General features: G+C 44.5%; 1 protein-coding gene across 24 annotated transcripts in view; it reads left to right on the top strand.

The window, feature by feature from the left end:
- ank3b (ankyrin 3b) overlaps nucleotides 1-12,971 on the top strand; it is a 754,625-nt gene that overhangs the window by 529,080 nt on the left and 212,574 nt on the right. For all 24 annotated transcript variants that reach the window (XM_087999088.1, XM_087999086.1, XM_087999102.1 and 21 more), the window contains exons 5-6: nucleotides 9,918-10,016; nucleotides 11,093-11,278. In XM_087999088.1, the coding sequence (XP_087855214.1) occupies nucleotides 9,918-10,016; nucleotides 11,093-11,278 (285 nt within the window). The remainder of the gene's footprint in view (nucleotides 1-9,917; nucleotides 10,017-11,092; nucleotides 11,279-12,971) is intronic.

Here is a 12,971-nt window from a genome sequence, read left to right as displayed (position 1 = left end):
ATCAATCTCTGCCTTGAAGACATTTAACGTGCTGGCCTCCACTGCACTCTGTGGCAGTGAATTCCACAGGCCCACCACTCTCTGGCTGAAGAAATGACTCCTCATTTCCATTCTAAATTGACCCCCTCTAATTCTAAGGCTGTGCCCACAGGTCCTAGTATCCCTACCTGACAGAAACAAATTCCCAGCGTCGACCCTTTCTCAGCCATGCATTCTTTGTAAGTTTGTATTAGATCTCCCCTCAACCTTCTAAACTCGAATGAATACAATCACAGGATCCTCAGCTGTTCATCGTATGTTAGGCCTACCATTCCAGGGATCATCCGCATGAATCTCTGCTGGACACACTCCAGTGCCAGTATGTCCTTCCTGAGGTGTGGGGCCCAAAATTGGACACAGTATTCAACATAGGGCCTAACCAGAGCTTTATAAAGTCTCAGTAGCATATTGCTGCTTTTACATTCCAACCCTCTTTCGATAAATGACATTACATTTGCTTTCTTAACCATGGACTCAACCTGTAAGTCAACCTTCAGAGAATCCTGGACTAGCACTTCGAGATCCCTTTATACTTTGGCTTTATGAATTTTCTCACCATTTAGAAAATAGTCCATGCCTGTGTTCTTTTTTCCAAAGTGCAAGACCTCGCATTTACTCACATTGAATTTCATCAGCCATTTCTTGGACCACTCACCTAAACTGTCTAAGTCTTTCTGCAGCCTCCCCGCCTCCTCAGAACCAGCTGCCTGTCCGCCTAACTTCGTATCATTGGCAAACTTCGCCAGAATGCCCCAGTCCCCTCATCCAATCATTAATATATAAGGTGAACAGCTACGACCCCAACACTGAACCCTGCGGGACACCACTTGTCACTAGCTGCCATTCCAAAAAATAACCTTTTATCCCAACTCTCTGCCTTCTGTCAGACAGCCAATCCTCAATCAATGCCAGTAGCTTACCTCAAACACTATTGGCCCTCACCTACCCAGCAGGCTCCCTTGACGCACCTTATCAAATGCCTTATGGAAGTCTAGGTAGATAACATCCACTGGGTTTTGCTGGTGTAATCTACTTGTTACCTCTTCAAGGAATTCTAACAGGTTTGTAAGGCATGACCTCCCCTTACTAAATCCATGCTGACTTGTTCTAATCCGACCCTGCACTTCCAAGAATTTAGAAATCTCATCCCTAATGATGGATTCTAGAATTTTACCAAAAACGGAGGTTATGCTAATTGGCCTATAATTTTCCATCTTTTGTCTTGATCCTTTCTTGAACAGGGGGGTTACAACAGCGGTTTTCCAATCATCTGGGACTTTCCCTGACTCCAGTGATTTTTGAAAGATTACAACTAATGCCTCCGCTATTTCTTCAGTCACCTCCCTCTGAACTCTAGCATGTTGCCCATCGGGGCCAGGAGATTTATCAATTTTTAGACCTTTTAGCTTTTCTAGCACTTTCTCTTTCATAATGACTACTATACACAACTCTGCTCCTTGACCCTCCTTAATTGTTGGGATATTACTCATGTCTTCCACTGTGAAGACTGACACAAAGTACTTATTAAGTTCTTCAGCTATTTCCTTATCTCCCATCACTAGCCTTCCTGCATCAATTTGGAGCGGCCCAATTTCTACTTCTGCCTCTCGCTTGTTTCTTATGTATTGAAAGAAACTTCTACTATCCTTTCTAATATTGCTGGGTAGCTTACCTTCATATTTGATCCTCTCCTTCCTTATTTCTCTCTTTGTTATCCTCTGTTTGTTTTTGTAGTCTTCCCAATCTTCTGATTTCCCAGTGCTCTTGGTCACTTTATAGGCTCTCTCTTTCTCTTTGATACATTTCCTGGCTTCCTTTGTCAACCATGGCTGTCTAATCCTCCCCCCCCCCCCCCCCCCAGATAAGCTTTCTTTTGTTTGGGATGAACCTCTGTACTGTGTCCTCAATTACACTCAGAAACTCTTGCCATTGTTGCTCTATTGTCTTCCCCACTAGGCTCTGCTTCCAGTCAATTGTCGTCAGTTCCTCTCTCATGACCCTGTAATTATCTTTATTTAAGTGAAACACCATTTTGCCTTCTCTCTTACAAACTGCTGATTGAACTCTACCATATTATGATCGCTGCCTTTTAAGTGTTCCTTTACCTTAAGATATTTTATAAAATCTGGCTCATTACATAGCACTAAGTCCAGAATAGCCTGCTCCCTTGTGGGCACCATCACAAGCTGTTCCAAAAAGCCATCCTGTAAGCATTCAATGAATTCTCTTTCTTTGGATCTACGAGCAACATTATTCACCCAGTCCACCTGCATATTGAAGTCCCCCATGATCACCGCGACCTTGCCTTTCTGACATGCCCTATCTATTTCCTGGTATATCTTGCGCCCCTGGTGCTGACCACTGCTGGGAGGTCTGTACATAACTCCCATTATGGTTTTTTTGCCTTTGTAGTTCTTCAACTCCACCCACACAGACTCCACATCATCTGACCCTATGTCATTCAGTGCCATAGATTTAACTTATTCTTAACTAACAAGGCAACCTCACCCCCTCTGCCCATCTCCCTGTCTTTTCGATAAGTTGCAAATCCTTTGATATTTAACTGCCAGTCCTGAAATCTCATACAACCATGTCTCTGTGACGCCTACCACATCATAATCATTCACGATGATTTGTGCTGTTAATTAATCTACTTTGTTACAAAAACTATGAGCATTCAGGTAAAGCACCTTAACGCTGGTTTTCTTATCCTCATAATTTCCATCACCTCTAGTAATATGTCTTAAGTTATCCTCCCTTTTTGCTTCATTCCTAGTCTGCTCAAACTTAAACCCTGCACGCATGCTAACCTGCTGCTTATCTTTCTACTTGACTCCATACTCCCTGTTGCTTTCCCTTTCCCTTCCCCCTGGCTCACAAGTTAAAAGTCCTAGTGACCACCTAGTACAGTCATAGTGTGGAGAAGTTGCCTGTGGTAAAATGAATCATTTCCAGACGGCTTGGAGGATGGGTGCAGACAGTAATGTTACAGATTGTGGTAACACCGCAGATTGAGTTTGCGATTGTTCTCAAGCTCATTCAGGATCTGGCAATCTTTGAATACAACAGAGTGGGGATGAAAGTTGATGATATTGAGCATTTATTTGCAATTATGACTAACTGTCACAAGCAAGGAACTGCGTCCCATTCATACATCGAAGAGGAAGGTTACCATTTACTGCTCAACTGCCATTCAGTCAGAAAGAGCAAGAGCACATTTTAAAAAGCTGAGCGATGCTTTATATTGACTCCAAGAGTATGATGTCAAAGCTGAAAAGCCCAAACATTGCCTCTCAGTGTCAATTGCAACAGGTCTGGGTCACCAATTAAATAGTGAAGGGATCCACCCAATTCAGAAGAAGACTGAGAAGGTTACAAAAGTGAAGAGAACAGGAAAGGAACATTCATAGCGATTGCGGTGTATCCCCACATGTTCATCTTCACTGAGCTAATTCAGCCGTCCCACTCTGTCGACTGCTCAGAGACGGAATGTTTCGGTAGTGCTCTGCAGACTGTTGAAAAACTGTTTAAAGTGAGTGAAAAAAGTAACAATGCTGTTTTCAACCATTGTGGTCCCAAGAGACAATTTGTTTTAGCGTGTGATGCCTCACCACGAGGCTTAATTGTGGGGAAAACTGGAGCCATGTGCTTCACATTCTTTACCAAAGTTACTCAGGTTGAGTAAGAGGCTTTAGCAATCAGATGTGGTGTTACTAAGGTCCACAGTTACTTGCACAGCAATGAGTTCACTCGGTTCACTGGCCACCAAGTCCTCATGGTCATGTTTGGTCAAGGAATGATATGGAGGTGCTCGTGTTGGACTGGGGTAGACAAAGTCAGAAGTCACACGACACCAGGTTATAGTCCACCAGGTTTATTTGAAAGCACAAGCTTTCGGAGCATTGCTCCTTCACCAGGTGAAGTCTGAAAGCTTTGGATTTCACATAAGCTTGTTGGACCATAATCTGGTGTTGTGTGACTTCTGACTTAATTCAAGGGAGGGAGTGCCATCTCTAGCAGTAGCAGATGTTAATAGAATACCCATACAATATTAGAAATGATGAGTAAGGTGATCTTGTAAATGTGGCATTGCCTGAAGATTCCCTGATTAGTTTTTGGCCAGTGAGTTACCTGCAAATTACTTGACACAGAGAAATGACGTACCAAAATATGCCAGAGAAATGATCGAAGGTGTGCACAAGGGAGTGGTACTTACTAGGCGCAATAATTTCAGAAGTGCTTGGTGTAAGGAGTGAGATGACGAGAAATTATGAAGCAATTCCCACACAAACCAATCAGTCAGGAGTAGGAGGAGGCCATTCAGCCCCTCAAGCCTGCCAGGCCATTCAATAAGGGACCCCCTTTGTTTATCAAGAATCCATCTACATCTGCCTGAAAAATGTCCAAGAACATTGTTTCCAATGTCTTTTGGGGAAACATGTTCCAAAGAGGCAGACCTTCTGAGACAAAACATTTCGGCGATCTCAATCTTAAATGGTTGACCCTTATTTTTAATCAGCGACCTCTAGTTCTTGATTCTACCACAGGAGACAGCATCCTCTCTACATCCACTCTGTCAAAACCACTCGGGATCCTATATATTTTAATCATTGCATCTTACTCTTTGAAATTCCAGCAGATACAACCTGAGCCTACCCAACCTTTCCTCATAAGGCAACCTTCCCATTCCAGGGACAAGTGGAACAATCTTCACTAGACTGTTTCCAATACGTTGACAACCTTCCTTAAACAGAGTGACCCGGACAGTATTCCAGATGTACCACTGTATAACTGAATTCTTTTGTATTCAATTTAATTCATAATGGACAATACAACTCTACTCACTATCCTAATTACTTGTGATACTTCCATACTAATGTTTGTGATTCATGCACCAGGACATCTCTCGGTCCCTTCAACCAAGTCATTTATAGAAATTGTAAATCATTGAGGTCCCAGCATAGGTACCTGTGCTATACCACACATTCCATTTTGCAAACCAGAAAATGACCCCTTAAGGCTATTCTCTATTTCCTGTTAGTGCGTGTGTGTTTATGGTGTGTGTGTGTGTATATATAATTTCAGCCCACTCCTTAGTGTAGACTCAACGTTATCCTCAGTGTGTATATGTATACAGCCCACTCCTCAGTGTATACACTGCCCTCTCCTCAGTGTGTTTGGACACAGCCTTCTCCTCAGTGTGTGTATATATAGCCCACTTCTCAGTGTATACACAGTCATTTCCTCAGTGTGTGTATGTACAGCCCTCTCCTCAGTGTGTGTATATACAGCCCTGCCCTCAGTGTGTGAAAACACAGCCTCCTCAGAAGATTGGAGGCTAGCAAATGTGGTTCCCTTGTTCAAGAAGGGGAGTAGGGATAACTCCCTACTCTGTTGTGGGCAAAATCTTAGAGAGAATTGTAAGGGATAGGATTTGTGAACATCTGGATAGGAATAATGTGATCAAGGATAGTCAGCATGGTTTTGTGAAGGGCAGGTCGTGCCTCACAAACCTTATTGAATTCTTTGAGAAGGTGACTAAGGAGGTGGACGAGGGGAAAGCGGTAGATGTGGTGTATATGGATTTTAGTAAGGTGTTTGATAAGGTTCCCCATGGTAGACTACTGCAAAATATACGGAGGTATGGCATTGAGGGTGAGTTGGAGGTTTGGATTAGGAGTTGGCTGGCCGGAAGAAGACAGAGGGTAGTAGTTGATGGCAAAGGTTCATCTTGGAGTGCCGTCACTAGCGGTGTTCCGCAAGGATCTGTTTTGGGACCATTGCTGTTTGTCATTTTTATAAATGACCTGGAGGAGGGGTTAGAAGGTTGGGTGAGCAAGTTTGCGGATGATACAAAAGTCGGAGGAGTTGTAGACAGTGAGGAAGGACGTGGTAGGTTACAGCGGGATATAGATAAGCTGCAGAACTGGGCAGAAAGGTGGCAAATGGAGTTCAATGTAGCTAAGTGTGAGGTGATTCACTTTGGTAAGAGTAACAAAAAGATGGGGTACTGGGCTAATGGTCGGATACTTGGTAGTGTGGATGAGCAGAGGGATCTTGGTGTCCATGTACACAGATCTTTGAAAGTTGCCACCCAGGTAAATAGTGCGGTGAAGAAGGCATATGGTGTACTGGCTTTTATTGGTAGAGGAATTGAGTTCCGGAGTACTGAGGTCATGTTGCAGTTGTATAAGACTCTGGTGCGGCCACATCTGGAGTATTGTGTGCAGTTTTGGTCGCCATACTATAGGAAGGATGTGGAGGCACTGGAACGGGTGCAGAGGAGGTTTACCAGGATGTTGCCTGGTATGGTAGAAAGATCGTATGAGGAAAGGCTGAGGCACTTGGGGTTGTTTTCATTGGAGAAAAGAAGGTTTAGGGGTGACTTGATAGAGGTGTACAAGATGATTAGGGGTTTAGATAGGGTCGACAGTGAGAATCTTTTTCCACGTATGGAGTCAGCTATTACAAGGGGGCATAGCTTTAAATTAAGGGGTGGTAGGTATAGGACAGATGTTAGGGGTAGGTTCTTTACTCAGCGAGTCGTGAGTTCATGGAATGCCCTGCCAATAGCAGTGGTGGACTCTCCCTCATTATGGGCATTTAAGCGGGCATTGGATAGGCATATGGAGGATAGTGGGCTAGTGTAGGTTAGGTGGGCTTGGATCGGCGCAACATCGAGGGCCGAAGGGCCTATACTGCGCTGTATTCTTCTATGTTCTATGTTCTATGTATACACAGCCCTTTCCTCAGTATGTTTAGACACAGCCCTGTCCTCAGTGTGTGTATACACAGCCCTCTCCTCATGAATACACAGCCCTTTCCTCAGTGTGTTTAGACACACCCTTCTCCTCAGTGTGTGTATATACACCCTTCTCCTCAGTGTGTGTATACACAGCCCACTTCTCAGTGTATACACAGCCCTTTCCTCAGTGTGTGTATATACAGCCCTCAGTGTGTGTATATACAGCCCTGTCCTCAGGGTGTGTACTCACAGCCCTCTCCTCAGTGTATACACAGCCCTTTCCTCAGTGTGTGTATATACAAGCCCTCTCCTCAGTGTATACACAGCCCTCTCCTCAGTGTGTGTATATACAGCCGTGTCCTCAGTGTATGTATACACAGCCCTCTCCTCAGTGTATACACAGCCCTTTCCTCAGTGTGTGTATATACAAGCCCTCTCCTCAGTGTATACACAGCCCTTTCCTCAGTGTGTGTATATACAAGCCCTCTCCTCAGTGTATACACAGCCCTCTCCTCAGTGTGTGTATATACAGCCGTGTCCTCAGTGTGTGTATATACAGCCGTGTCCTCAGTGTATGTATACACAGCCCTTTCCTCAGTGTGTATATACAAGCCCTCTCCTCAGTGTATACACAGCCCTTTCCTCAGTGTGTGTATATACAGCCCTCTCCTCAGTGTGTGTATATACAGCCCTCTCCTCAGTGTGTGTATATACAGCCGTGTCCTCAGTGTGTGTATATACAGCCGTGTCTTCAGTGTATGTGCACCCAGATCAGATTGTGGATCATTGGTCTTCCCTTGTTTGTATCTTGCAGTGAAAATTCCCCAGAACAATGACCGATCTAAAAGGGTTAAATTATCTGCAGCTTGTGTACACTCAGCTTGTATTCCCATTACTCCATTTTTGGGCTTGATTGATTTGAGCTGCCTCTGACAATTAAAGAACAGATAGAGAGGAACCGTTTCCTTTGCTGGGTTCTGCACACAACCTTAACATTTGACTTTGGGATGATGCAGGATTTCTTCACGCATTGAGTGGGGGAAATTGAGGGCTTTGCCTCAACTGAGCTTGAAAGATTTTTGTCAGGCTACACCATATGGGTTGATGTAACAAAGATGGAATTAAATTACTAATCAGCCATGATCCAATTGGATAGTAGTATGGACTATTGAGGGGCTGAATGGCCTCCTGCATACTTTGAACGTATCAGAGATTTAGGGACGCAATTTCTCTGAATATAGAATACATTGGAGCAATATTAAAACATTTAGTAGAAAGTTTAAAAAAAACAGGTAACTGATAAAACTAGTCACTTTATCAAAAAACAACAATTGAGTGTATTTATTTTTTATTTAGTTGAAATTATTACATTGATAATTTATTTAAATTTTGTGGCTTTTATTGGCTGAGGTGAATGCATTGGGTTCCAGTGCTGTTGTCTCTAAAATCTAATTTGCCTACAATTGTGGAATAACTTGCTGTTTAAAACAAAAATCGTTGAAGGAGTCTCTCTAACCCTTGATCCCCACATTAGTTTGCCTGTGTCTCACTAACTGCATTGCTTCGTGCCCAGAATGCTTAACAGGAAATCTCAGCTCTACAAGATGGCTTCAAAGCAAATGGGGTTTGGTTTTTAATGAGGCTAAAGATGCATTTGATGGAATGGGGCACCCTCCATTCACCATCGGACAGTTCGCCTCCCGTTAACTACAAGTCAGCTTCACCGTAAAAGTGAGGCGATGTGAGTCAGCTGACCCATCCAGCCCCCATGCAGAGGTTGTTATTAAGGTTACAAATTAGCCCTGAATAGAATGCCTTTCACACCATGAAGGTCACTGATGTATTAATAGTTTAAAACATTACAAGGATTTACTTTGACATCAATTGTCCTGACATTATTAAAGAGCAAGCCACTTAATGTGAATGAATCACATCAATGTGGTCAGATTTGGCTAATTTAATAGAATATTATTCTCCAGTTGATTTTGATATAAGAAAATACACTACTTCAAGTAATCTCATGTCCTCTGGGTTAAAATGGCCAACTCACCTCTGTCCTGCTCCCAAACACCTACTGGAAACTATTGAGAGGCAGAGGACTAATGGGCATTTCCAATATTAATGGCGGCGTGGTAGCTCAGTGGTTAGGACCATTGCCTCACAGCACCAGGGACCCGGGTGCGATTCCAGCCTCAGGTTACTGTCCATGGGGAGTCATAGAGTCATACAGCTTGGAAACAGACCTTTCAGTCTAACCAGTCCATGCTGAACATAATCCTAAACTAAACTAGTCCCACCTGCCTGCTCCTGGCCTATATCCCTCCAAACCTTTCCTATTCATGTACTTATCCAAATGTCTTTTAAACATTGCAATTGTACCCACATCCACCACTTCCTCACAAAGGTCATTCCATATGCGAACCACCCTCTGCTTAAAAAAAATTGCCCTTTGTGTCTTTTTAAAATCTCTTTCCTCTCACCTTAAAAATGTGCCCCTTGTCAAATATCCCATCCTCGTCAGAAGACACCTGTCTATATCGATTAACAGTATCTATACCCATGATTTTATCAACTTTTACATGGTCGTTTCTCAACCTCCTATGCTCCAGTGAAAAATGTTCCATGCTATTCAGCCTTTCTTTGTAACTCAAACCTTCCACACCCGGCCACATCCTGGTAAATCTCTTTTGAACCTCTCCAGCATAATAATAGTCTACCTTTAATTGAGTTTACACATTCTCCCCGTGTCTGTGTGGACTTCCTCCAGGTACTCCGCTTTCCTCCCACAGTCCAAAGTTGTGCAGATTAAATGGATTGGCCAAGCTGCCTATAGAGACCAGGGATGTGTGGATTAGCCATGGGGTTAGGGTAGTGGTGTGATTCTCTGTGGGATGCTCTTTGCACGCTCAGTGGGGACTTAATGGGCCGAATGGCCTGCTTCCATGCTGTTAGAATGTGTAAACTCCACACAGACAGTCGCCCGATGGTGGACTTGAACCAGATCCTGTGAGGCAGCATTGCTGACTACTGAGCCGCTGTGCCTGCCTCAAATAGCTGGGCCAAAACTCTCAAAGACTGACCAAAAGTGATGTCTTCTTCCACAAGTAGAATGAAGATACATTTTCTTTTGCAGAATGGCTTCACTCCTCTATACATGGCCGCACAGGAGAATCATCTAGAAGTTGTTAAGTTTCTTCTAGACAATGGTGCAAGTCAGAGCATTGCAACTGAGGTGAGTTGATATCTCCATTCATTTCCATGGTCCTATAACCATAATCCTCTGCAGCCGTTATTTACAAATGTGGGAATATGAGATACCTAGTCTGTTAACAGCTTCCTCTTTTGTCATTGTCTTGATGGATCAGGCATGATGTTTTTGATTTAACAACCCCAGGTGTTCCCACCTCCCCATTCACAACTATACACACACGAAACTCCCAGAAACAGCATACGTGGACAGACAGCCAGTTGGTCAAAGACTTGTTTTGACCAGAAATCCAGGGAGAGCTTCTGGCTCTTAATTCATATAATGCCAAGGGATCACTTCTGTCCAGCTGAGAGAGTGGGCAGGGCTGGTGTGCAGAGTCAGATTTACTGCAGCATTCCCTCAGTACTGCAGTGGAATGTCAGGGTATATTCTGTCTCCTTGGAGTTTGGAGCCCGTGCTGTCTGTAAGCTCTGTCCCCTGCCAGAACTTCGCAATTGGCATCATCCCTTTAACTCATGGAGTCCCTATCCAGATGAATATTATGGAATAGAACGGGTGAATTAACATCTAAACCAGATAACTTGCGATGTGCCATTATAAGTAACTCAATGTATATTTCTAGGATAGTACACATAGCACAGAAGATCACTATTTGGTCTGTCACGTCTCTGCTAGCTCTTTGAAAGAGCAAGCCAATGTCTAATGCTGCAGGAACGTGGATTTAAACATTAACGTGTACTGCATGACACAATGGTACATGCTTGAGAGGAAAACAGCATTGAGTGCTGTTGCTGAGGTGAAGATTGTAAATTCTATGACCTTCAGGGAAATGGGTCTCTTAGACCCTCAGGGGTCGGAGTCTGGGTGTGGGGTGTATTTTTGTCCAAAACTAAGTGAAAAATGTAGCTAGATGGGTAATTCTTAAATGTACATTGGCACCAACAGATCTGCATCTGAGCATTTCTCTCGCTTCCCTCTCACTGAGCGCACTGGTCTTGACAAGGGCGTAGCCACTCTCTGGTAGAGGGAGATGCCCGCACACTGAACAGGGGTATAACTGTACCCATTGCTGTCTCTTTCCTCCCCCCCTCACCTCACAGGATGGCTTCACTCCATTGGCTGTGGCGCTGCAGCAGGGTCATGACCAGGTGGTCTCGCTGCTGCTGGAGAACGACACAAAGGGCAAGGTGCGCCTGCCAGCCCTGCACATCGCTGCCCGCAAGGACGACACCAAAGCAGCTGCGCTGCTCCTGCAGAATGACCACAACGCAGATGTGGAGTCCAAGGTAAGCCGCGGACGCTGCTCTGTGTGTCTCGCGTGTCATTTGACCTCCTCTAACCCAACAGGAATGTACGGTTTGGGAGCAGGAGTAGGCCATTCGGTCCTTCGAACCTGCTCCGCCATTCATTAAGGTCATCTGGTGGTAGTCTCAACTCCATTTTCCTGTATGCACCCTTCCCCCTCCCCCCAACTTTAACCCTGGACTCCCTTGTCAAGCAAGAATCTAAAACCTCAGCTCTTTAGAAGTTTTAGCATCTACTCAATGATCCTGGCCTCCAGTGCCTTCTGGGGAAGAGAATTCCACAGAATAACGACTCTCTCAGAGAGAAAAAGCATTCGCCTCACCTCTGTCGTCAAAGGGAGAGCTCAAACCATGTTCCTGAGTTCTGCATAAACTGACATTATTTTCCTCACTGTCATCAGTTCTGAGGAGGTGTCACTGGACCCGAAACGTTAATTCTGATTTCTCTTCACAGACGCTTTCAGACCTGCTGAGCTTTTCCAGCAATTTCTGTTTTTGCTCCCTCCTTCCAGCCTCATTTACAAACCAGCACCCACCATGTCAAGTCCCCTCAGGATCTTCCGTTTCTCAGTAGGAACACCCAACATTCTTCTAAACCCCAACAGACCAACCTCTTCAGCCTGTTTCCAGAAACCCTATCCCAGGAATAGATCAAATGAACCTTCTCGCACCTGCCTCTACCGCTGTTGTATATTTTCCTTCCCAAAGTAAGGAGATAATAGCTGTACATCATTCTCCAGACGTGGTCTCACCGGGTTTCTGGTGAGCTGAATTAAAACTTCCCTGTTTCCAAGCTGCACATAAGCCAGCCTTTGCCTTCCTGATCCCCCACTGTCTCTTCTGATGTTCTATATTTAATGCAGCAGAACACCCAGATTCCTACGTCCCCCAGAGATCAGCAACCTCTTTAACATTAAATCTATGCTTTTCGAGTCATAGAGGTCCACAGCACAGCAAAGGGCCCTTTGGCCCATTAAATTCAATACAACTCTGGAATTAAGAATCCAGTGGTGACCACAAAACCATTGTTGATTGTCAGGAAAAACCCCACCTGGTTCACTTCTGTCCTTTAGGGATGGAACCTGCCATCATGTGACCCTGATGGAACCTGCCTAGTCTGGCCTACACGTGACTCCAGACCCACAGCAATGTGGTTGATTCTTAACTGCCCTCTGAGGTGGTTAGTTAAGTAAATGCTGGTTCAGCTGGTAATGTCCTCATCCCATGAATGAAAAAATATTTCTTAGATGTTATGAAGGTTTCTGTCTCCACCACCCTTACTGGCAGTGAGTTCCAGATTCCCATCAGCCTCTGGGTGAAAACCTTCCTCCTCACATCTCCTCTAAGCTTGCTGCCCCGTACCTTAAACCTGTGTCTCTCCATCAAGGGGGAAAGTTTCTACTGTATCTATGCTCTCATCATTTTGTACATCTCTGTCACATTCCCAGTCAGTCTCCTCCGGAAGAAGGGCTTATGCCAGAAACGTCGATTCTCCTGCTCCTTGGATGCTGCCTGACTTGCTGCGCTTTTCCAGCAACACATTTTTCAGCTCTGATCTCCAGCATCTGCAGTCCTCACTTTCTCCCAGTCTCCTCTGACCTAATGATAATCAGGAGAAAGTGAGGACTGCAGATGCTGGAGATCAGGGTCGGGAGTATGGTGCTGGAAAAGCGCA

The sequence above is a fragment of the Chiloscyllium plagiosum genome, unplaced genomic scaffold (assembly GCF_037043375.1).
Source record: "Chiloscyllium plagiosum isolate Xiang-an unplaced genomic scaffold, Cpla_swu_hap1 HiC_scaffold_22, whole genome shotgun sequence".
Classification (NCBI taxonomy): domain Eukaryota; kingdom Metazoa; phylum Chordata; class Chondrichthyes; order Orectolobiformes; family Hemiscylliidae; genus Chiloscyllium; species Chiloscyllium plagiosum.
The sequence above is the reverse complement of the archived record's forward strand: the minus strand, read 5'-3'. Positions and strand labels throughout refer to the sequence as shown.